General features: G+C 41.9%; 1 protein-coding gene across 1 annotated transcript in view; it reads right to left on the bottom strand.

Annotated features, from left to right (window-relative positions):
• Positions 1 to 325: 325 nt before the first annotated feature.
• The window catches only part of LOC115109478 (beta-1,4-N-acetylgalactosaminyltransferase 3-like), a 32,297-nt gene continuing 6,372 nt past the window's right edge, over positions 326 to 26,250 (bottom strand). The window contains exons 4-20 of the mRNA XM_029634401.2: positions 16,134 to 16,229; positions 15,948 to 16,038; positions 15,602 to 15,702; positions 15,390 to 15,457; positions 14,876 to 14,954; positions 14,723 to 14,789; positions 14,476 to 14,628; positions 14,279 to 14,388; positions 14,061 to 14,161; positions 7,744 to 7,805; positions 6,293 to 7,637; positions 5,959 to 6,212; positions 5,709 to 5,862; positions 5,122 to 5,194; positions 4,858 to 5,011; positions 4,466 to 4,592; positions 326 to 4,340 (exon numbers count right to left, since the gene is read on the bottom strand). Coding sequence (XP_029490261.2) covers positions 4,229 to 4,340; positions 4,466 to 4,592; positions 4,858 to 5,011; positions 5,122 to 5,194; positions 5,709 to 5,862; positions 5,959 to 6,212; positions 6,293 to 7,637; positions 7,744 to 7,805; positions 14,061 to 14,161; positions 14,279 to 14,388; positions 14,476 to 14,628; positions 14,723 to 14,789; positions 14,876 to 14,954; positions 15,390 to 15,457; positions 15,602 to 15,702; positions 15,948 to 16,038; positions 16,134 to 16,229 — 3,147 coding nt within the window. The 3' untranslated portion in view covers positions 326 to 4,228. The remainder of the gene's footprint in view (positions 4,341 to 4,465; positions 4,593 to 4,857; positions 5,012 to 5,121; positions 5,195 to 5,708; positions 5,863 to 5,958; positions 6,213 to 6,292; positions 7,638 to 7,743; positions 7,806 to 14,060; positions 14,162 to 14,278; positions 14,389 to 14,475; positions 14,629 to 14,722; positions 14,790 to 14,875; positions 14,955 to 15,389; positions 15,458 to 15,601; positions 15,703 to 15,947; positions 16,039 to 16,133; positions 16,230 to 26,250) is intronic.

Genomic DNA, 26,250 nt, shown 5'->3' with positions numbered 1-26,250 from the left:
GAGAATGACATAAGAAAGTAATCAAGACGACTAGCTTGATTAAGCCTCCGCCATGTATATCTCACTAAGTCAGGGTATTTAAGTCTCCATATATCCACTCATTTCAATATATCAATGACATTCATTACTTCCTTAAGTGCCTGAGGGAGATAGTTTGCAGTGTGATTTCCTTTCCGGTCCATAGAGGTATTTAAGACCGTAATAAAATCTCCCACCATAATAGTCTAGATGCTAAACTACAAGACAGTTTTGCTATCACAGACTGAAACATGTTCCGGGATTCTTCCGATGGCATTGAGGAGTACACCACGTCACTGGCTTCATCAATAATAAATGTATAATTTATTTTAAAACAGTACAACCATGATAGGACAATAAATAAGACGTATAATTCATTATTAAAAGTATATCCATGATCTGAACAACATTGAAAGCTCTCTCACACCCCTGCTCACAGCAATACATTGGCTCTGGGATATGCAACCATTTCCTTTCTCACTCAACAACACACTTTCCCAAACATAACAAAAATAATAATAAATAAACACATGCCACACCATCCACACATACTGTATCTTCTGTTTACTGAGTGTTTATCTTCACCATGTTGAATTAGTGCTTGTGTGTTCCAATTACTTATATTTGAAGATGTATAGAAATGCTATTTTTTTTATTGTATTGTTACAATCCATAACCGGGCTATAATTGTTTCATTATTTTCCTCGTCTATAAGAACTTTGTCATTTTTAAAATAACCATGGAGTAGTCTTTGTGTTTCTGAACAACTGGTTATCAATATATAGTTTATCGACGATGAGAGCTACTTGTTTCCCTTTAAATCTATTTTCCTTGAGAATTGGATACAGAACTTTAAGCCGTTCTCCAATTTCCTTCGGGAACTGATCATTCATGCAAATTTTGGTCCCAGCAAGTCTTAAACCCAGGCTTTTAACCATTATTTTATCCTTAAAGGAACCAAATTTGGCAATGATTGGGCGTTCATACCTTTGCCCTCTCTGTCCAAAGTGTTGTACATGTTCGAGTTGGATTTTGTCGATAGCTCCGCGTGGAATCTGAAGCACTGTAAGGAGGAACTTTCTCTTGGATACCTGTAAGTACCAGATTCTCTCTCATGGATCTAGTCTGTATGTTAAGCAAGGTTTCTATCAGAACAATGTTCTCCTTTTTAAGTTCATTCACTTCGGGTTCAATCGTATTGACTGTCCCTTTTAGCTTCTTTGTTTCCTTCTCCAATGTCACAGATTTTTCGTCACTCATCTCGAGGCTTGCCTTCAACTCTTTTATATCCTTACTGTCTAATTCAAGTATACCCAGTTTGTCATTTATTGATTTTAACAGATCGGTTTCGACCTTTACCATTCCCGGTGGTGAAAATATTAAATCGTCTGTGTCTGTAGAAGAGTCACGTTTTCGTTTTGAAATCGGTTCCCCTGTTTTACTCTCCATCATGTTTGGGTGTTGCTTGTTTTCATAATATTTCTCGGCTTAAGATTTGTTTTGTGTTATTATCCAGATTGAAGGATATCCCCCACCAGATTGTGTAGTGCTAATATTTAGTTTAACTTGCCAATATTGAATATTACGTTTTTGTCTTGAGGTGCTCGACATAACAACGTTCAGTCCGCCATTACCTGTCTCAGTCCCGCCCTCTCTGTGTGTTCTTTGTCACGTTGCCGAGTGTGTGTAGGCCCTGTTGTGTAGGCCCTGTTGCAATCAGACAGACATTAACACCATAGAGAATGATTTATTTCAGCTTTTATTTCTTTCATCACATTCCCAGTGGGTCAGAAGTTTACATACACTCAATTAGTATTTGGTAGCATTGCCTTTAATTGTTTAACTTGGGTCAAATGTTTCAGGTAGCCTTCCACAAGCTTCCCACAATAAATTGGGTGAATTTTGGCCCATTCCTCCTGACAGCGCTGGTATAACTGAGTCAGGTTTGTAGGCCTCCTTGCTCGCACACGCCTTTGCAGTTCTGCACACAAATGTTCTATAGGATTGAGGTAAGAGCTTTGTGATGGCCACTCCAATACCTTGGACTTTGTTGTCCTTAAGCCATTTTGCCACAACTTTGGAAGTATGCTTGGGGTCATGCTCCATTTGGAAGACCTATTTGCGACCAAGCTTTAACTTCCTGACTGATGTCTTGAGATGTTGCTTCAATATATCCACATCATTTTCCAACCTCATGATGCCATCTATTTTGTGAAGTGGACCAGTCCCTCCTGCAGCAAAGCACCCCCACAACATGATGCTGCCACCCTGTGCTTCAAGGTTGGGATGGTCTTCTTCGGCTTGCAAGCATCCTCCTTTTCCCTCCAAACATAACGATGATCATTATGGCCGACAGTTCCATTTTTGTTTCATCAGACCAGTGGACATTTCTCCAAAAAGTACGATCTTTGTCCCCATCTGCAGTTGCAAACTGTAGTCTGGCTTTTTTTATTGCGGTTTTAGAGCAGTGACTTCTTCCTTGCTGAGTGGCCTTTCAGGTTATGTTGACACAGGACTTGTTTTACTATGGATATAGATACTTTTGTACCTGTTTCCTCCAGCATCTTCACAAGGTCCTTTGCTGTTGTTCTGGGATTAATTTGCACTTCTCACACCAAAGTGCGTTCATCTCTAGGAGACAGAACACGTCTCCTTCCTGAGCGGTATGGCGGCTGTGGTTCCATGGTGTTTATACTTGCGTACAGATGAACGTGGTACCTTCAGGTGTTTGGAAATTTCTCCCAAGGATGAACCATACTGGTGGAGGTCTTTTCTGAGGTATTGGCTGATTTCTTTTGATTTTCCCATGATCTCAAGCAAAGAGGCACTGAGTTTGAAGGTAGGCCTTGAAATACATCCACAGGAACACCTCCAATTAACTCAAATGATGTAAATTAGCCTATCAGAAGCTTCTAAACCATGACATCCTTTTCTGGAATTTTCCAAGCTGTTTAAAGGCACAGTTAACTTAGTGTATGTAAACTTCTGACCCACTGGAATTGTGATACAGTGAATTATAAGGGAAATAATATTAAACAATTGTTGGAAAAATGACTTGTGTCATGCACAAAGTAGATGTCCTAACCGACTTGCTAAAACTATAGTTTGTTAACAAGAAATTTGTGGAGTGGTTGAAAAACTAGTTTTAATGACTCCAACCTAAGTGCATGTAAACTTCCGACTTCAACTGTATATACAAGGTCCTGTGATACCCCTAATCCTATTGTGAAATAGAAAACAACATTTTGCATTTAACTGACATGTTCAGGTTGTACTTCCCAATTCCAAAAGTTTTCTCATTTTAGAGGAGCTGTAGAGAAGGCGCAGTGTTGCATAAAAAATGTAATAATATATCTCCAAACGCCTTTGGGTGCGGGATCCTCTGAAGTATAATCCAAAGAAAATTAAATGGACAGCGCTTTGAAGGACACATTCAATAGGCACAATGTCACATCCAAGAGTCAGTAGTAGAGCTCTGAGGTAGTAGAGCTATACAGCAAGCACTCGGGTGAATTCAGGGCTTCATGATGCACATTGCTTTAAATTAAGGGAAATATCCCCATCCAGTACAGTAAGCCCCCATGCCTCAATAATAGTCTCTTCTATCAGAAGTCATCCCTCCCCCCCCCATCTTAATTAATTATATTAATAAAACCATGTTTTAAACTGAAATAAAGTATTACACTGGTAGAATAAAGTGTAACATTGGTGCATCCTGTCATTGTCAATAAATAAGCACGGTCCTGATTACATACAAATACTGTATGATCACTGATATTTAACAAGATGTGTGTGTGTGTGTGTGTGTGTGTGTGTGTGTGTGTGTACTGATTCAAACTTGGGTGAGTGGACTCTCTGGCTAACCAGTAGTACTGTGGACCTCCATGTTAAGATTTAAGTACCTCTGCACTAGTTCAGGAGTGTCTTCTTCCAGGACAGTTAGTACTATGTTCTGTATTTCATAATCACCACACCCTCAAACAGTTTGAATGACAGGAGATATCACCCAATGGTATGTCAGGAATCTCCTCTGTCCTGCCACCTCGTTAACCAGTCGACAGCTGTAAATGGCTGATGCGAGGAGTGCGGACATTAAAGTGCGCCAGTTTCCTTGATTTCCTTGTGGCCACGGATGTGTCGTCGTGAGTTACAGCTGCGTCGTAGTGGGTTATGGCTGCATCATTGTACAATTTGGCTGTGTGGTTGTGGGTTACGTGCCACTGCGTTGAGTGCGCCGGTTCCACATGCCACGTTTAGAATGGTAGTGATGCAGGAAGTTCCTCAGGTAGATACGCTCCACCTCCAGACCCGACTGCAGAATCCTGACACAGAGCAGGGGAGAGCAGCAAAATGCTATTAAAGATCAGATTGTTAGAGCAGGCATGAGCAATAAAACACACACAGACATGCACCAAACAACCCAACACAGACAAACAAACAAACACACCTGTCCAGCAGCTCCCAGTCCTCTCCGCCCCAGCGGTCAGTGAAGTCGTGTGTGTTCATGCCTCCTGCTGCATCCAGGTCAGACTTATAGATCCCCAGCAGACCAAACCCATTCACCTCCCAGTAACCTGGAACACAGCGAGAGACGAGAGAGAAATAAAGAGAGGTGGAGGTGTGTGTGTGTATATCAGTGGAGGCTGGTGAGAGAATCTATAGGAGGACGGCCTCATTGCAATGGCTAGAATATAATATATCGAATGGAGTAAATCATGTGGTTTCCATATGTTTGATGTGTTTGATAACCATTACTTTTATTCCATACCAGCCATTAAAATGAGCATGTCCTCCTATAGCTTCTCCCACCAGCCTCCTCTGATGTGTGTGTGCGTGTACCTCTGGGCTCCTTGGGCGTAGCTCCACAGTCCAGTCTCATGACGATGGGGGCGAAGGCCATGTGTCCCTCCACACAGTGTTTCCTGACTGAGTCGACGATGGACGGGGGGAAGTGGATGTGAAGGTCACACAGAAACGCTATACTGTGCTCATCCTGAGGAGGAAGAGAGAATATTCATGCCCATTTCATGAAACTAAGGACACAAAACAGGACACACCCAGTCTATCACATAGTGATGGTGTCACTGAGGATGTCATACTCACATTGATGAGGTCGATGCCAGCCTGTAGACCAGCGGAACGCTCAAAGTTTCCACTCAGCTTCACGTACTGGTACCTGGTACACAGAGGCATGAATCAGGGGTGAAAGTTATCAGGGGTGAAAGTAAGCCATACGATTAAAACATTAGCCTATCACAATAAATCAAATAAAGATGCCAACAAAGCTGTAGGCTATAACACCATCATTTACCATTACCGCATCTCAGCCACTTGAAAAATGTGTAAATTGAGTTGAAAACGGGTAGTATGTGCTACAAAATCTGGTGTGGTTTCGTCTCTGCGATGAGAATGTTGTGACATTTTGCCAAGGCAGAGATGAATGTCCAGGACAGAGACAACAGTGGAATGCATCAACCTAAACTCAATCTAGGCTCCATGTGTCTCAATTCCAAAATGTCATTCCACTTTTTTGTGATTTGTAACAGATGTCTTTCCATCACTGTTTGGATGCTGAAGTTATTTTAGAGTGAGAGGAATGTGCCCAGGTAGTCTACGGGAGCCTTTGAGGTGATTTGTTTGACAATGTTATTAACATTTGATGACTTGTGCTTATGGCACACTCTGCGTACCTGTGCAGCGTGGATGCCTTTAGTGCTGCCTCTATATCCATGTCAGTGCTGTTGTAGTCAGTGATGATGAGGTTGAAGTAGGGATCTCCAGTGTTCTGGTACAGACCCTCCATGTCAACTATCAGCTGCTGCACCCAGCGGGCCTGGTTCTTTACTGAAACACACAAGCACGTACACACAGAGTAATACATCCTTATGTCACCATACAACATTAGGAGAGTAACAGTGCATGTGTGTGTGTGTGTGGTACCTGGTACTATGAAGTGTACAGTGGCAGTCGGGTTCCAGTGGAAGCCTAGAGGCTTGCATAGCAACGTCTCAGGGGCACGGCGAAGGACTCCCCTGGGGCGAGATCGATTATGGCGAATCAGAGCATAGATGTAGTGTGACAGACGAAGGTGTTGGCCAGTCATGTCCCTTAGCTCCAGCTCCAGGAAGTACCTGCTGCCCTGAACCCCATCCACTTTCCTCTCAACATTCAGCACACGCACCAGGGAGAAATGCCTAGGGAGGGACAGAGGGACAGGGTTAACACAAACTTCCACACACACATATACTGTACACACACGCACACACACACTGACCTGTTGTGTCTGTGGTTTAGTTTGTCCATGAAGGCCTTGACGACAGGCAGAGCATCACTAGGGCGGAGCAGCAGGTTACCAGAAACGTTACAGCTTAGGTCTATCCAATCAGAACGCATCGCCTGGAGGTTAACAGGGGTCACCTGGAATGTCTGAGCCCAGTTCACCTCAGGGTCAAACACTGGTGGAGGCGTGGAGTCATAAGCCAGCCCCTCCTCCTCTTCAGAGTCTCCCCCCAGACTCCATAAAGACTCACTCACACCCATCTCCTCCCCCTTTCTCTCACCCTCCTCCCCTCTGTCAATCCCTTCAACCAGATGGTTCCTTCCTCTGACCTCGCCAGGGGGCAGAGCCCTGTGGACTGTGTTGTCATAGTCAGGTTGCGGTCGTGACTTTATATGTGTTTGTGCTCGGAGGATGATATCTGTATCTAGGTCCTGGACTCTCTTCCTAGTCACAGTTGCTTTGTGGTACAACTTCACTAGAGGTGATTTAATCTTAGTCCCACCCCTCTGACCAGGCTGTTGAATGCGCCGGCGCCTCCCTTGCAGCTGGGGTAGCCGAACTTGTGGTCTGTCTCTGTCTGCTGATCTGTCTGCTAGACCGTCTCTGTCTGCTGGGCCGCCTGCTGGTCTGTCTGCTAGCTTTTCTCTGTCTGCTGGTCTGTCTCTCTCTGCTGGTCTGTATCTCTTTGCTGGTCTGTCTCTGTCTGTTGGCATGTTCTGGTCTAGTTTTTGTGGTGAAGGTAAAATCTTTAACCCAGTTGAGTTCTGTTCTGCTGGTCCCTCTCTTGGTCTGGGTTGATTTTGGTCTGCTGGACCCAGATCTTCTCTGTCTGCTGGACCCAGATCTTCTCTGTCTGCTGGACCCAGATCTTCTCTGTCTGCTGGATTCCCTCCTGGTTTCTGTTCCCCTGTTCGGGACTTTTTTTTTTGTGCTGGTCTGAGCTGTTCAACTGGTCTATCTGCTGGTCTGTCTGCTGGTCTCAGCTTTTCTTCTGGTGTAGTCTGTATAGGTTTATGTGACCCAGGACCATGAGGGATCTCTAACCCATCCAGTTCTGTTGCTCTGGTCTGGACTACAGCTGCTGCATTAGATCCTCTCCTCTTCTTCCTCCTCCTCTTCTTGTATGTGAGAGTATCAGACATGTTTCTATGTGTAGGTGCCCTGTCGGCCTGTGGCAGGGAGAAGAGTTTGCGTCGTCGTCTCTTGGCGTAATCGTCATAGTCGTCCCCATAGTCAGGAGGGGTGTGGTCTGTCTCACTAGCCCCTCCCACATTTGGAGGCGCCTCGCCATCTAACCCCTCCTCTGGGACCGCCTTTCTCCTCATCAAGATGCCAATATCTACCAGTCAACACACAGATGGAGAAGAGTGTTCATATAAAACGAACGCTGACCGATGACATTTCATATACTTTTTAACAGAAGAAAAATGTATGTGTCTCCCCACCTCTGTTCTCTCCCTCCTGCCCCTCTGGCTCATCCAGCCGCATGTACCTGGAAAAGCCATACCTAGAGAGTGGAGATAAGGAAGGGAGTAGAAAGGGAGAGAATTTCATCATTGCACTCTGTCTGTCTCTCTCTCAGACGCCATTATCCATAACATCAGTGATAGCACCCTGCCCTCTGCTGGATGGTAATGGTAATGACCTCTGCTCAGGATAAGCCTCTGCTCAAACCGGGGCCCGGTTTCCCAATAGCGATGGAATTTAGGCTAACAAGCATTTTAAAGATGCATCTTTCCTACAACGGCCAAATATGTAACATTCGTTTCCCAAAGAACCACGCAGAGAGAATGTTAAATTCGTCGTTAAGGCATAGTGTTGATACTGATAGGATCGAAAGAAAGGCTGCGCTGCTTTAGTATCGGCCTTCTTATTGTGGATGGCTGTTCACAAATCTAAATGTGTATTTGAACCCAATAATGGTTGAATTCAAGAAGTTTAAGCTACCTATCAATCATTGGTTTTGAAACCAGTGGAGAGTCAGTGAAAAACGTGCTCTTGCAACAGCTGCATAGTGCGGATTACAGCATATGGAATAAAAGTGGGGCTTTTATTGATCAATCTGATTCATGCTGATAAAAAAATATATATCCGTAGGCCTAATGGACACATGCTCAAGCTCGCACACTTTTGATAGACTTAAAAGGGGCAATCTGTAGTTGCTACATCCATCTTTTGACTTATAAGTTATATACAGTTGAAGTTGGAAGTTTAGATACACATAGGTTGGAATCATTAAAACTCGTTTTTCAACCACTCCACACATTTCTTGTTAACAAACTATAGTTTTGGCAAGTCAGTTAGGACATCTACTTTGTGCATGACACAAGTCACTTTTCCAACAATTGTTTACAGACATATTATTTCCCTTATAATTATCTGTATCACAATTCCAGTGGGTCAAAAGTTTACATACACTAAATTGACTGTGCCTTTAAACAGCTTGGAAAATTCCAGAAAATGATGTTATGGCTTTAGAAGCTTCTGATAGGCTAATTGACCGTCAATTGGAGGTGGATGTATTTCAAGGCCTACCTTCAAACTCAGTGCCTCTTTCCTTGACATCATGGGGAAATCGAAAGAAATCAACCAAGACCTCAGAGAAACATTTTTAGACCTCAACAAGTCTGGTTCTTCCTTGGGAGCAATTTCCAAACACCTGAAGGTACCACGTTAATTTTTTACAAACAATAGTACTCAAGTATAAACACCATGGGACCGCGCAGCCGTCATACCGCTCAGGAAGGAGACGAGTTCTGTCTCCTAAACTTCTGACCCACTGGGAATGTGATGAAAGAAAGAAATAATTTTCTCCACTATTATTCTGACATTTCACATTCTTAAAATAAAGTGGTGATCCTATCTGTCAGGGAATTTTTACTAGGATTAAATGTCAGGAATTGTGAAAAACTGAGTTTAAATGTATTTGGCTGAGTTGTATGTGAACTTCCGACTTCAACTGTATATATATCCATTGATTGTTGAAGAATATAACTTATAAATGCCTCATGAGCTTAGTTCAACTGTCACACTCCATGGGAACCCAAAATATAAGCTTGTTTTATTCCAATGTTTGTGAACATTGTGAATGTAAACAAACACTGTACAGCCTCATAACATGGTTAAAACAATAACTTTCATATCATGGATGGTCAGTCCTTGCATCCATAGCTCTGTCTATTCATCTGACAGTGGTTACATTTCTCCAGGCTGGCAGCAATCGGTTGAAGCGCATGCATTTAGTTTTACTAGCATTTAAGAGCCGTTGGGAGGCCACGGAAGGAGTGTTGTATGGCGTTGAAGCTCGTTTGGAGGTTTGATAACAGTGTCCAATATATCCTCCAAACACTGGCTTCGAGGGCATTATCAGTTATATACAAAGTGTTACCGACATATTTTCATTAAAAGTTTATTTTGATGATTTTATTCATACTATTTCATCCTTACAGAAGATATAGTCCCGAAATAAATCTAGGGTTGCTACCCAAGCCGGCTGGTCGGTCGTTCTATTGGTTCGGTTGACAGAGACGCGACCCAGCTGTTCGTTCCAAATGTTCCATTGCAAAACTGGCTGACAGCGTTCTTATCCCTTACTTGCGAGCTAGCCAACTACAACTAACTTACAGTCACGTCAAACAGTGCAGACAACAGTAGATGCATTTGTTTAAGCTGTTTCTAGTGACATTTATTTGGATACATCCATAACAATGAACTAATGAGGCGCGATTTCACATGGCATAGAAAATGTACTCTCTGTTAGGACACTAACGTTATTCAGAGGAGCTAACCAACAGCACAATTAACACAATACCTTCAAACTGAAGCTGGAAAGACTGCAAACTAGCTGCACTTCGTTTCGTTTTACCTTTTTCAATTGACATTTCTTTGTATATATCCATAAAAATGATGCCAGCTGATTCATGACTTCGACTGGCTGAAAACGCTGCCTGCCTTTCTCTCGTTCCGACTCCCGACCCCAACACGTTCATTACTATGGGACAGTTGGAGATCGAATTTGAATATTGAAACAATGTTGCAAATGTCGGACAGACAGACAGCAAAAAGTAATGTGAGAAGTTTTTTTATAGTGGAGATCAAGTTTATAACTTCCCTGCCTGGGCTGATGAGACAGTGGATTGTGCTGTCAGATGGAATAGAGTAATAGGCATTTTAATGTCATAGATTTAGCCGGTGGTAACTTGTGGAATAGACACCGGCTGGAATGCGTTTTCAACCAATCAGCATTCTGGATTAGACCCACCCGTTGTGTAAACGGCTACGGGCTGTGTTCTGGCACTCCGCATTGTGTTGTGCTAAGAACAGCCCTTTTAGTCATGGTATATCTGCCGTATACCACACCCACCCGGGCCTGATTGCTTATTAAGTATACAGTGCATTCGGAAAGTATTCAGACCCCTTGATTTCTTTCACATTTAGTTATGTTACAGCCTTATTCTAAAAATGATTTAAAAAAATATTTTTTAAACATCAATCAACACAAAATACCCCATATGACAAAACTGCTTTTCAGAAATGTTTGCATATAAAAAAAAGCACAAAAAAATGAAATAACTTATTTACAAAAGTATTCAAACCCTTTGCTATGAGACTCGAAAATGAGCTGCATCCTGTTTCCATTTATCCTCCTTGAGATGTTTCTACAACTTGATTGGAGTCCACCTGTGGTAAATTCAATTGATTGGACATGATTTGGAAAGGCACACACCTGTCTATAAAAGGTCTCCCAGTTGACAGTGCATGTCAGAGGAAAAACCAAGCCATGAGGTCAAAGGAATTGTCCTTAGAACTCTGAGACAGGATTGAGTCGAGGCACAGATGTGGGGAAGGATACCAAAAATGTCTACAGCATTGAAGGTCCCCAAGAACACAGTGGCTTCCATCATTCTTAAATGGAAGAAGATTGGAACCAACAAGACTCTTCCTAGAGCTGGCCACCCGGCCAAACTGAGCAATCGGGGAAAACGGTTATTGATCAAAGAGGTGACCAAGAACCCAATGGTCACTCTGACAGAGCTCCAGAGCACCTCTTTGGAGATGAGAGAACCTTCCAGAAGAACAACCATCTCTGCAGCACTCCACCAATTAAGCCTTTATGGTAGTGGCCAGACAGAAGTCACTCTTCAATAAAAGACACATGACAGCCTGCTTGGAGTTTGCCAAAACAACACGATTCTCTGGTCTGATGAAACCAAGATTGAACACTTTGGCCTGACTTCCAAGTGTCACATCTGGAGGAAACCTGCCACCATCCCTACGATGAAGCATGGTGGTGGCAGCATCATGCTGTGGGGATGTTTTTCAGTGGCAGGGACTGGGAGACTAGTCAGGATCGAGGGAAAGATGAACAGAGGAAAGTACAGAGAGAACATTGATGAAAACCTGCTCCAGAGCGCTCAGGACCTCAGACTGGGGCGAAGGTTCACCTTTCAACAGGACAACGACGCTAAGCACACAGCCAAGACAATGCAGGAGTGGCTTCGGGACAAGTCTCTGAATGTCCTTGAGTGGCCCAGTCAGAGCCCGGACTTAAAGCCGATCGAACATCTTTGGAGAGACCTGAAAATAGCTGTGCAGTGATGCTCCCCATCCAACCTGACAGAGCTTGAGAGGATCTGCAGAGAAGAATGGGAGAAACCTAAAACAGGTGTGCCAAGCTTGTAGCGTCATACCCAAGAAGATTCGAGGCTGATATCACTCCCAAAGGTGCTTCAACAAAGTACTGAGTAAAGGGTCTGAATACTTATTTAAATGTGATATTTCAGTTTATTTTTACATTTGCTAAAATATCTAAAAACCTGTTTTTGGTTTGTCATTATGGGGTATTGTGTGTAGATTGTTGAGGGGTATTTTTTTAACCACTTTAGAATAAGATTGTAAAGTAACAAAGTGGAAAAAGTCAAGGGGTCTGAATACTTTCAAATGGACTGTGAACAAAATCATATTGATTGACTTTCAGTCACAGGCTTTTGGTAGGGAGTAGGACAAGCAGGGGCGGCAGGGTAGCCTAGTGGTTAGAGCGTTGGACTAGTAACCGGAAGGTTGCAAGTTCAAATGCCCGAGCTGACAAGGTACAAATCTGTCGTTCTGCCCCTGAACAGGCAGTTAACCCACTGTTCCTAGGCCGTCATTGAAAATAAGAATTTGTTCTTAACTGACTTGCCTAGTTAAATAAAGGTAAAATAAATTTAAAAAATAACATGCTAGCAAAATGATCAGCTAATATATGAGCAAACTAGAATAAAGATGATCATTAGCACTCATCTCAATTTAGTTAACATTTCATCAGCCTAATCAGCCTGCTACCAATTATCCTAACAGAGATTCAGTGAAAACAAAGATCTGACATTGATTGATTTATCTAGACGAGTCCCCCACGCTTGTCTCAAAGCAGTGCGATGGCACTGTCCCAATCATAACGGTGTTGAAATGATAATCTAGGTGACCACACACAACTATTGCTTTAAATTAGTTTAGAGGTTGTATATGACTTTGGGAGTTTCAGTATAAGAGAGAATTTGATATATGCCTTTAATTGCATTAGCCTACTTTATTCCAATATTTTCAACATTCAGTTGATCATAGCTAAGGTGAAGTTTCCTCTCTCTGGGTTTTTTCTAGGCCGAATGGCTGTTTCCTCATCTCCTCACTCCATTGCTGCCCACATCCGCAGCGTTGTTCTCAACACCCGTTTAAATCAATTTAGCTTACTGCTTTCTAGATAAATGCGGGTTTGGGCTCATTTAATTTCTGTGATGTCGGACCAGGCCTGGGCTCTAGATCACCGGGCTTGGGTCGGACAGGGGTCTAATTTTCTGATGAGAACTCTATACTGCATTCGGGTCTCGTGTGCAGTCCAGTAGTGCCAATTATGTGTCTGCTTCGAATTTATGGCAACTTGTTAGGCTAAAGGCTTTCATGCCACAACCTATTTGGCAAAAAATGTAATAGCACCTTATCCAATCTGCTGCTCCACATGTTGTGTATTTTGTTGAATTGCATTAGTGTGACATTGGGAGGAAATGTTTAGGGAAATGTGAAGTGATCCCTGGACAGTCCAGGGATCTCGGTTACCCATGTTAATCCCTAATACTGTGTAGGCTATTCATCTTTTTCTGCAGTCATCTCTGTTTTCATTGGAAGCATCTTTTAATCCTTCACTTGTTTGTAACAATTGCAAAGACATTGACAACATTGTATTTGTAAGTCAACTTCATTGTGAAGCTATCAGTGGTCACAGAGAGACAGTAAACATCTTGACTCTATGTCTAGCAGAGATCTTCTGTGTATAAAGTCACATGGTAGGGAAAAAACACATCTAAAGACACACTTAGCTGTTCTAAGACTGGTCTGAAGCAGTTGGTAAATAACAAGCGTTTTCTAGTGCAACTTTAGTAACAGTGGTTTTGGCAAACAGCTCACAGATTTAAAGATGCCCCTACGAAGGTTCTTATGATAAATTTAGCCTTAAAATGCTTTTGGGAAACTGTCCTCAGAGCCATAGGGAAAATCTCAATTGCATACAATTCACATCCTCTCTCCTCGCCTGCTTCTCAAAACCCCTTGGATGAGAAAGCCAGAGGTCCCACCACTCTGACCTTCTCCTCCAATAGGGTTTAAGGAGGTGAGGAGAGAGGACGCAAGGAGTATGCAATTGAGATTCTCCCATAGGTCATACATTTCACTGTCGGCTCTACTTCATTAAAAAAATCACTCTCCCTTTCCCTCTCCCTCCCCTTCTCACCTGTCCAGGTCTAGGGGACTGTTGTGGTAGAAGCAGGTGTTTTCTGTCTCCATCTGTGTGAGCCGTGTGTAGTCATTGGGGTAGATGTAGGACATGTGGACCTGGAGACACACAAACAACATGGTAAAGACCCACTCATAGCCAGCTAACAACACATCAACCCACTAAACAAACTCATTTCTGTAAACTATAGGGATTGTAGTAGTTACAGTACTTACAAACTGCAGACCCTGGTATCGCAGCAGAGGGAAGCCTTTGATGATGTAGCTTGGTTTATAGGAGCAGTCAGGTAACACACCACGGAGGTACCTACTGTCTAGGGCAGGGACTACACACACAGAGTTGTTGTTTTTTCTATCTAATGTGTGTGTGTGTGTGTGTGTGTGTGTGTGTGAGAGAGTGTGTGAGGTCTTACTCTGGTAGAGGGTGTCCCGTGGGTCAACTCTCCGCATGTCGGCCACAGGCTGGCTGCTCAGCTGGTTGTCAGGCTGGTTGCTAGGCGTGTGGGTGTGACTGGCGGCCGTTTGGGGTATGTGAGTGGTGTCACTCATCCTCAGAGTGGACTCATCTGTACACACACACACATACACACGTCTGAGATAACGGTTAGGTAGTTCAAATAAGTTAGAGGTGTGTGTGTGTGTGTGTGTGCGTGTACTCACTGGTATAGAGGGATATGTACTTGGAGCTGATGACTGTAAAGCTTAGACCCTCCTGGTTCAGCTGCCACTGTATCAAAACAATTACACACACACATTTAATACTACCGCCTGCATGCACACACAGAGAAGAAAGAGTAGAGAAGGGAAACTCACCGCCACCTCCATGTGGTCTGTTCCTCTGTCGTTCTGTTTATGGACGATCTCAAAGAAGTACATCCTCTGAACTGACAGCCTGCAGAACACACACACACTTGCTAGTTTCTGATAGGTGGTTGTAGATGCCTGCCATCTCATGACTATCACCTCATTTAACCTCTCTCCCTGTTCCCCTCCCTCTTTCATTTAACCTCTCTCTAGCCTGCGGTCCATGCTTGATTATGGTTTTTGTGACAGCGTCCTTTGTCAGGATCAAACCCACATCTCCCTGCACCATCCATCATCGTACACACACACACACACACAGGTACACACACACACTTCACCTCAGAGGTAGGTCTGTGTGTGCATCCTGGCTCAGTGCCATAGCTCCAATACACCACAAAAAACGAAGAAAAAACTACCTGTGCTTAAAATAACTCTCAGCCCTGTGTTTAGACATAGATTCATTCCCCCCGGCAATCATAGCCTTCACTAATACAAAAGCACCCACAGTGTTTAGCTGACTCACCTAACCGGTCTGGATGTCTGACTGGCGTACTTCCCAAACTCACCAGGTGCCGTCCACTCCATGCCAGTCTGAAAAACACCCCACACTTGACAGCTCATCGTACTTAAAGACAGGAAGAGAGCTGCCATAATCCCAAATAAACACACTCATGCCTGTCACTGTAGCTATCTCAGGTATGCAGGTACACACCAACACACACACACAGAGCCCACCTTGCCGATCCAGGTCAGTAGCTGCAGGTTGAGTGGAGAGTCATCCCGGCTCAGCCAGAACTCAGAGTTATCATCAGAGCTCACCGCAAACACAAACTCACCTGGAGCACACACACACAGTTAGATGACAAATATTTGTCAGAGCATTCTTTCAATTGAATTAGTTGTTCCTCTGGGTTCAGTGTTTGGACCTCTGTGGTTTAGTCGCCTTGTGGCATGTAAAGTTGAATGGCTGTCTTACTGCACCAAACACAGTTGTTAAAAACCTTGGTGTTTACCACCCACCGAACTGTCTCGATGCCCTACATGAATTTCAACTTGTACTCCAGGATGGATGGAAGGGTACCGTCAGTATAGGGGTGGAGATAGCCAAAGATTCTGAGGCCATAGTTGGTCCATCTAGGAGAAACAGCCAGCTTCTTTACAGTGGTTCTAGACTAAAGAGAGAGATAGAGAGACAGAGGTATGGCATGTCGTGAATATGTTGCTGGGGGAATTACATGGGCGTGTAGTGTGTGTGTGAGTGACTCACGTGTGGGTAGAGTGGGTAGTGCAGGTTCGTGCGGAGCTGAGCTGTAGAGCTGCCACACCAGTCCTCAAAGATATGGAGATTAACCTGTCCCTTATACTGGAGAGAGAGAGGACATGACAGTGAAACAATGACAACATAAACCATGCTCTCTTTATGTGTCTCCTGACCCCTCCTGTCTCAACCTCCAGTATTTATGTTGCAGTAGTTTGTGTCGGGGGGCTAGGGTCAGTCTGTTATATCTGGAGTATTTCTCCTGTCTTATCCGGTGTCCTGTGTGAATTTAAGTATGCTTTCTCTAATTCTCTCTCTCGGAGGACCATGCCTCAGGACTACCTCGCATGATGACTCCTTGCTCACCCCAGTCCACCTGGCCGTGATGCTGCTCCAGTTTCAACTGTTCTGCCTGCGGCTATGGAATCCTGACCTGTTCACCGGACGTGCTACCTGTCCCAGACCTATTATTTGACCATGCTGGTCATTTATGAACATTTAAACATCTCCACCCGGCACAGCCAGAAGAGGACTGGCCACCCCTCATAGCCTTTTTCCTCTCTAGGTTTCTTCCTAGGTTTTGGCCTTTCTAGGGAGTTTTTCCTAGCCAACGTTCTTCAACACCTGCATTGCTTGCTGTTTGGGGTTTCTGTACAGCACTTTGAGATATCAGCTGATGTACAAAGGGCTATTTAAATAAATTTGATTGTCATAGGCTACCTGGCTAAAATGTTTGCTTGCTAGCCTAACTTCCTTTCATGGGCAACGTTAGCTGGTTAACATTAGCCTTCTACATCTACCTATTGAACTCCCCTCCTCTCAATCCATGAGCACAATCTATGAATTTATGATTGGATCAGAATCACCTTTATAATCATTGGCCTTTTATGGAGAATAAAGTCAAAATTTTATCTAGCCACCGGAGGACAACAAAACGAGATGCCACAATTCAAGTTGTTTCTGTCAATGAGTTATTTATCTTGAAGCGATGTGATGGGAGTGAAGTCAAATTCAAGCTGGCTTACCTTGACACTTTTTTTGGTGCGCCAGGACCATTAACAGTTGAGCTCAGTCAGTTTAGCTCAACTCTGATTGGCAAAATAATTATTTTGTTAATTTTTTGGCGAAGCCAGTACCCCATTTTTTTTTTATACCTTTATTTTACTAGGCAAGTCAGTTAAGAACAAATTCTTATTTTCAATGACGGCCTAGGAACAGTGGGTTAACTGCCTGTTCAGGGGCAGAACGACAGATTTTGTACCTTGTCAGCTCGGGGATTTGAACTTACAACCTTTACGGTTACTAGTCCAATGCTCTAACCACTAGGCTACCCTGCCGCCCCGACAAAGTAATGACAAAGTAAAAACAGCTTTTAGAAATGTATGCAAATTTATTGAAAAATGAGTCAATACTTTGTAGAAGCACCTTCGGAAGCAATTACAGCTGTCTTTGCGGGTAAGTCTCTAAGAGCTTTCCACACCTGGATTGTGCAACATTTGCCCATTATTCTTTTCAAAATGATTCAAGCTCTGTCAAATTGGTTGTTGATCATTGCTAGATAACCATTTTCAGGCCTTGCCCTAGATTTTCAAGCAGATTTACGTCAAAACGTTAGCTTGGGCTTGTGTTTTAGATTATTGTTCTGCTGAAAGGTGAATTAATCTTCTAATGTTTAGTGGAAAGCAGACTGAACCAGTCCTTAACGATTACAAGCATACCCATAACATGACAGACACCACCATGCTTGAAAATATGGAGTGGTACTCAGTAATATGTTGTATTGGATTTGCCCCAAACATAACATTTTTGTATTCAGGCCAAAAAGTGAATTGCTTTGATACATTTTTTTTGCAGTATTACATTAGTGCCTTGTTGCAAACAGGATGCATGTTTTGGAACCATGCTCAAAGGGATATTCAATGTCTGCCTTTCCTTTGCGAACCTCCCTGGTCTTTCTGGTTGAAATGTACTGCTCGAATGAGAGACCTTACAGAAATGAGGTAGCGATAAAAAATTAAATACATGTGAAACACTATTATTGCACAGTGAGTCCATGCAACTTGTCAAGCTAAGTTTTACTCCTGAACTTATTTATGCATGCCATAATAATGGGGTTGAATACTTAGTGACTCAAGACATTTCAGCTCTTCATTTTGTATGAATTTGTGAACATTTACATTTCTCAAATTGCTCTCTCATGTCTTGGCACCTTTAGGTTTGGATTTCAGGGAGATGGGGGCGGGTGTGTGTCTAGAAACCTTAGATTGGTAAATTTCACTGGAGTGAAGGAAGAACTAACAAATTCCTGCCATTGGCCAGTCCAGTGTTGTGATTGGCTATTGCGAGCCGTCTGTTTAGCGGTTTGAGCCAGAAACCCAGCAGCTTGACAAACAAATTAAATTAATTATAATACGTATACTATACCTTGAGTTGAGTAGACTTTACACTGAACAAAAAAATACACGCAACATGTAGTGTTGGTCCCATGTTTCCAGAGTTGAAAAAAAAAAAAAATCCCAAACATTTTCCATACGCAGTGTATTTTTCTCAAATTTTGGCACAAATGTGTTAATATCCTTAATGGTGAGCATTTCTCCTTTGCCAAGATAATCCATCCACTTGACAGGTAATAAAGCCCCTTTTGTGGGGGAAAATGCATTTGATTGGCTGTAACTGGCTGCCAAGCAGGTGGGCCTATGCCCTCCCATGGCTGCACCCTTGCCCAGTCATGTGAAATCCATAGATTAGGGCCTAAGGAATTTGTTTAAATTGACTGATTTCCTTATATGAACTGTAACTAAGTAAAATCTTTGTGGCATGTTGCATTTATATTTTTGTTCAGTATACTTGCTAAAGTTATCTAGCTTATTTGTTAGCCAGCAACTTTTGTATGTAAAACAAAAAGCAGACAGTTCTAGCAGACACCATAAAACGAGTCCACTAATTGCAGGAAAGAGACAATATTTAGGGTATTAAGCCCAAGGACACACACACACACAGGATTTTTTATTATATGAAGACAAAGGGTATAATCTGTTACCTGCTACAGTACATAACCAGTCCCAAATAATATAATGTAAACTCCAACTGACATGATAAACCAACTAAACTCAGGTTAACATGTCAGAATACATTTGCATGTAGAGGAATTTGACTGTGAAATGGTGCTGCCACAATAAACAGAATATACAGAACAAAATATATATAGATGCAGAATTTCCAAAGATCCACATACAATATGTACACTATGAACACTATATGCTACATTATAAATTGTGCATGTAAGAAATGTGCAGAGTACAAAGAGCAATGTGGGACTGAGCCGAGCTGTAGGGCAGCTCACTTTATAATGTATGTCAAACAAAAACAAATGATTTCAAAGTGAAACAAACCACACAACTCTATGCACAAGGACTACTTTGAACAACTTGCAATCATTGGTTTGTATGACATACATTTTAAAGTAATTAATCTGAGTCTCAGCATCACTCTTAATAATGTGGAATTGCCCTGTACCAATCCACACCACTTGTCAGACCCTATGACAGCCTGCTGTCATGTCATGTCCAACACACCTCGAGGAGAGCTATTTTTATTTTTGTTATTTTTTTATTACCTTTATTTTACTAGGCAAGTCAGTTAAGAACAAATTCTTATTTTCGGCCTAGGAACCGTGGGTTGACTGCCTGTTCAGGGGCAGAACGACAGATTTGTACCTTGTCAGCTCGGGGATTTGAACTTGTAACCTTCCGATTACTAGTCCAATGCTCTAACCACTAGGCTACCCTGCCGCCCCCTATCCTCCTATAGGTTTTCAATTCACCCCTTACCTACACTTCTCATACTGTTTAGCAGTAGCTTGGTTTCCATCCAATTGGCAAAAGAGTTATGAGAATCTAAAAAAATATGGGCATTTTTCCAACCAACTGACTTGTTGCAGATAAAGATCCGTGCGTGATTACGTAGTGCACACACAGTGCATACTTTTTCGATAAAGTTTTTCATGTACCGAATAAAAATCTAAAGTTCAATGTGTTTCCATCCCATTTTCAACTCTACTGATAGTTTTGTCACAAGCTGTTTCGTTAAATAGCCCACTCTGGTCTTGACACATGAACTCTAGCCAACAGCTGGCAGATAGGCCTACTCTGCGGGTATGTTAGTCTACATAATGATATCATTATGGATAAGAACGAGAATATTTTTTATTTGTTGAACGGCAGTCAAGCATCAATCATCATGTCATCAGAATAAGCCCCATGACATGTATTGGAAGGGAGCGTCAAGCTCATACCGTGCACTTTCCCCACCTTGTGAAGTTACTCATCATTTATTTCATTGGTATTCTAACAAACTGCATGGTTTCCCAAGTCCTAGTGAGAGGACCACACACCAGGTCATTGTGTGACTCCAAGTTTACTTCAATATGATGGTTATTATATCAATATTTGCGCATACTGGTGTTTCCACAGCCATTTCCCGCATAATTAATTTTACAGACACAAAAAGATCCCAACATGTTGAACAAACAAATTATCATTTTTTTTAATGACTTTACTCACACTAAAAACTGTGGATGGAAACATGGTTAATGACTGTCACATTCATTCAGTGTAGAAAAATATTTCTAACCAATAGAAAGCAGCTGGTCATCATACTCTGTACCAGACAAATGTCCTATGCACAATGCCTTCATACAGCAAATTAGAGGAACACAGTACCACTAATGATTAAGTTATGTGGGTGATTGGTGGATGTCATGGTTAACCTGCAGGTAGTCCCCAGAGTGCTGTGCATAGAGGAGAGCCAAGGTAACCTACTTGGAACAGAATGGATCCTGTATCTTGTCAGCTGAGCAGAGAATACATTCGTGACAGTGGACCTGGATGGAAAGAGCAATGAGAGAAACGGTTTGAGGTCATTCTCATTTATTGTAACTGCGCAAAAACTGACAGAGTAAAAGTTAACAAATCTTTTTTAATCAGATTGTATCTCAAAGTATGCAGTTAGCGTTTACAATATTGGCTATTATTTGGTTCAAAGTCTGACATCTCTTGGCTCCCTCTCCTCAATCACTGACCTCTTCCCCAGTGAAGGTCGTCCCTGTCTGTTCTCACCCTGCCTCTCCTCCCTCTTCTGCCACCCATGCTGGTCTTCCTCCTCTTCTAAATCCCTCCTTGACTTAGCCAGAGATGGTGTAGAAAACAAAACCACCTTTAGTTAAACCACGTTGAAATGTTAGCTAGCTAGATAACTTTGGCTAGTTAGCTTCCTAGCTAGCTGACGTTAACCTAGCTTGCCTCGTCAATAGCCTGCCTTTTATAAGAGAATAATTAACTACTTACTATTTCAATTTTGAAATCAGTCGATTAGCGAGCTAGTTGATAAGCTAATTCTCTACTGAAAAACTATCATACTTACCTTTTCATGATGGTCAGCCTTCGTTTCATCTCTATGGTAAAACATCTGGTTTAGAGCGCAGTCAAGCCGTGATTTGTCCAAAAACCAGACCAATTGTGTTTCAGTAGACTGCTACAGGCTATGTTCATTGGCTAGAATTTCCACTGGTTATAAAATTATAGTAAACAGTTGCGAGAGCAAAATGGATTTTGGAGCACAAACTGAAAAATTGGTGTGAGACTAGGGCTGGGCGAAATGGCCAAAATATTATATAACGATATTTTTTATTAATTTTTAAATAAGACGGTATTTTTGAGTTTTGAATAATAAGTGTTCTACATTTGCTTAATGAGTAGTGAGTGGTCCTAGGGTGGCAACACATACATTGTAAGTGATTTTAATGAGCACTTTTATAATTTCAGCATTTCCTGCACTCAATTGCAGTGGTGGAAAAAGTCCCAAATTATCATACTCAAGTAAAAGTGAAAGTCACCCAGTAAAATACTACTTGAGTAGAAGTATAAAAGTATTTGGTTTTAAATATACTTAAGTGTCAAAGGTAAATGTAATTGATAAAATGTACTTAAGTATCAAAAGTAAAACGTCAAATTCCTTAAATTAAGAAAACCAGAGGGCACCAATTTTTTAAATTTAATTTACGGATAGCCAGGAGCACACTCCAACACTCACACATAATTTACAAACAAAGAATGTGTTTAGTGAGTCCTCCAGATCAGAGGCAGTAGATGACCAGGGATGTTCTCTTGACAAGTGCGTGAATTGGACTATTTTCCTGTCCTGCTAAGCATTCAAAATGTAATGAGTACTTTTATGTGTCAGGGAAAATGTATGGAGTAAAAAGTACATTATTTTCTTTAATGTAGAAGTAAAAGTTGCAAAAATAAAACAGTAAAAGACGTAAGTAGTACTTGAAAGTATTTTTACTTAAATACACCACTGCTCAATTGAGATCATTTCCACGCTGCCACGTAGGGCTGCACGATATGGGCAAATCATCTAAGACTTATTTTTAACCAAATGTTGCAATTGCGATTTGACTTGCGAATTAGAGCAAAAATGTTGGAATCATGGAAATAGAATGACCATTCTAATTATATAGTTAGAGTATAATAGTGGGCACTTTGAATACAGTGTTGTTTGAGATGACAACAAATTAAAATGCCAGGAAGGAGTTATTGTGACAGGGTAAGAACTAAAGTGTTAAATGTTTCCTAGGGGACCCTATAAGCTTTGGCTACATTGCATGTTCTCTCTTAGCTACTTCATGTAGCTAACATATTCTTGCTTTGCATATTCCTCTTTGATTTAGAAGATACTGTTGCACAAACAACATGCTGATTTAGGTCTACACCATCACTGGTATTATCAGGCTGTATTAGCTAGCTAGGTTTGCTCTTACCCCGTACATGTATTAGCGGCTAACAAGATTTAGGACAACTTGCTAAGAAAAGACAAACTAGCTGTTTGCTGATGTAAGAAACAAACTAATAGTGTAATTATAGAACGCTAGTGGATTTATATTAAGAAGCAAAGTGAAAACAGCATTGTTGTCATCAACATTGTTGCATGTGGGGGGGCATATTTAATTTCTGAGTCTTGGCATATAGTAAGTATTTCTTCAGGCGAACAAAAGTCTCTGCTCTCGATTTAAATGCAGTTCTGCTCGCTCAAAGTCACACTCGCAAGTACTCAAGTTTCATTTGCGCGCACCACGCTGGCCTGCACTCGCGGGGCCTGTCCTCTGCTCGTTTGACCACATTTATTCTCTCTCTCTTGACTCAAATGTTTCATCTTGCTCGCGAGCTCCATCTTGCACTCGTTCGACATAGAACCATGCATGAGAGCACCAGCTGTTCCAGATAACTGTGTGATCACGCTCTCCATAGCCGATGTGAGTAAGACCTGTAAACAACTTAACATTCACAAGGCCGTAGCGCCAGACAGATTTACCAGGACGCATACTCAGAGCATGCACTGACCTGCTGGCAAGTGTCTTCACTGACATTTTCATTCTCTCCTTGACCTAGTCTAAAATACCTAAGTTTCAAGCAGCATGCCCCCATTCACATCAACAAGGCTGTAATGGAGCGGGTCAAGACCTTCAAGTTCCTCTGTGTTCACATCACTAACGATCTATCAAGTCCAAACACACCAACACAGTCGTGATGAGGGCATGGCAATGCTTCTTCCCCCTCAGGAAGCTCCTCAAAAAGGTTTACAGTTGCACCATTGAGTGCATCTTGACTGGCTGCATCGCCGCTTGGTATGGCAACTGCTTGGCATCCGACCGCAAGGCGCTACAGAGGGTAGTGTGTATTAATTAGGGCAGATTTCAAGTTTTCATAACAAATCGGTAATCTGCCTTATTGGACGCCGATTACATTGCAATCCACGAGGAAACTGCATGGCAGGCTGACCACCTGTTACGCGAGTGCAGCATCTAAATGACCTTGTGGCTGCAAGGAGCCAAGGTAAGTTGCTAGCTAGCATTAAACTTATCTAATAAAAACCAATCAATCTTCATTTAATCACTAGTTAACTATACATGGTTGATGATATTACTAGGTTAACTAGCTTGTCCTGCGTTGCATATAATCAATGCGGTGCCGGTTAATTTATCATTGAATCACAGCCTACTTCTACTTCGCCAAACGGGTGATGATTTAACAAAAGCGCACTTGCAAAAAATGCACAATCGTTGCAATGTACCCAACCATAAACATCAATCCCTTTCTCAAAATCAATACACAGAAGTATATATTTTTTAACCTGCATATTGAGTTCAAATAAATGCATGTTAGCAGGCAATATTAACTAAGGAAATTGTGTCACTTCTCTTGCGTTCTGTGCAAGCAGAGTCAGGGTATATGCAACAGTTTGGGCCTCCTGGCTCATTGCAACCTGTGTGAAGACAATTTCTTACGAACAAAGACCGTAATTAATTTGCCAGAATTTTACATAATTATGACATGACATTGAAGGTTGTGCAATGTAACAGCAATATTTAGACTTAGGGTTGCCGCCCGTTCGATAAAATACGGAATGGTTCCGTATTTCACTGAAAGAATAAACATTTTGTTTTCGAAATTATAGTTTCTGGATTTGACCATATTAATGACCTTCTTACACCACTCAACAACATTCCGCTGAAAAGGCAGCGAGCGAAATGTTTTTTTTTTTTTTTGTTGAAATATGTAAATGTATAACATTAACAAGTGCAATACACCAAATGAAAGATAAACTTCTTGTTAATCTACCCATCGTGTCCGATTTCAAAAAGGCTTTACAGTGAAAGCACAAAATATGATTATGTTAGGTCAGAGCCAAGCAACAAAAACAGCCATTTTTCCAGCCAAAGTTAGGAGTCACAAAAAGCAGAAATATAGATAAAATGAATCACTAACCTTTGATGATCTTCATAAGCTGACACTCATAGGACATCATTTTACACAATACATGTGTTGTTCGATAAAGTGCATATTTATATCCAAAAATCTCAGTTTACATTGGCGCGTTACGTTCAGTAATGTTTTGCTTCCAAAACATCTGGTGATTTTGCAGAGAGCCACATCAATTTACAGAAATACTCAAAATAAACATTGATAAAAGATACAAGTGTTATTCACAGAATTAAAGATGGACTTCTCCTTAATGCAACCAATGTGTCAGATTTCAAAAAAACTTTACGGAAAAAGCACACCATGCAATAATCTGAGTACGGCGCTCAGAGGACAAAACAAGCCAAAGAGATATCCGCCATGTTGGAGTCAACAGAAGTCAGAAATAGCATTATAAATACTCACTTACCTTTGATGCACTCCCAGGAATCCCAGTTCCACAATAAATGTTTGATTTGTTCGATAAAGTTCATAATTTATGTCCAAATTCCTCCTTGTTGTTAGCGCATTCAGCCCAGTAATCCAACTTCATGACGCATGAGCAGATGAAAAGTCCAAAAGTTCCGTTACAGTCCGTAGAAACATGTCAAACGAAGTATAGAATCAATCTTTAGGATGTTTTTAACATAAATCTTCAATAATGTTCCAACCGGAGAATTCCTTTGTCTTCAGAAATGCAATGGAACGCGAGCTAACTCTCACGTGAACGAGCGTCACGAGCTCGTGGCACTCTTCGAGAACACTGACTCAAAGAGCCTTTATGAGCCCCCACTTCCCAGTAGAAGCATCAAACAAGGTTCTAAAGACTGTTGACATCTAGTGGAAGCCTTAGGAAGTGCAATTTGACCCAATAGACACGGTTTTCGATAGGCCAATAGTTGAAAAACTACAAACCTCAGATTTCCCACTTCCTGGTTAGATTTTTCTCAGGTTTTCGCCTGTTCTGTTACTCACAGACATCATTCAAACAGTTTTAGAAACTTCAGAGTGTTTTCTATCCAAATCTACTAATAATATGCATGTATTAGCAACTGGGACTGAGTAGCAGGCAGTTTACTCTGGGCACGCTTTTCATCCAAACGTGAAAATGCTGACCCCTATCCCAAACAGATTTTAATGACCAAAGGCTCGTATTTCGGTGTTTATTATATTATAATTTAGTCTATGATTTGATAGAGCAGTCTGACTGATCGGTGGTAGGCAGCAGCAGGCTCGTAAGCATTCATTCAAACAGGACTTTACTGCATTTGCCAGCAGCTCTTAGCAATGCTTGAAGCACAGCGCTGTTTATGACTTCAAGCCTATCA

This window comes from Oncorhynchus nerka, linkage group LG25, assembly GCF_034236695.1.
Source record: "Oncorhynchus nerka isolate Pitt River linkage group LG25, Oner_Uvic_2.0, whole genome shotgun sequence".
Classification (NCBI taxonomy): Eukaryota; Metazoa; Chordata; class Actinopteri; order Salmoniformes; family Salmonidae; genus Oncorhynchus; species Oncorhynchus nerka.
The sequence above is the reverse complement of the archived record's forward strand: the minus strand, read 5'-3'. Positions and strand labels throughout refer to the sequence as shown.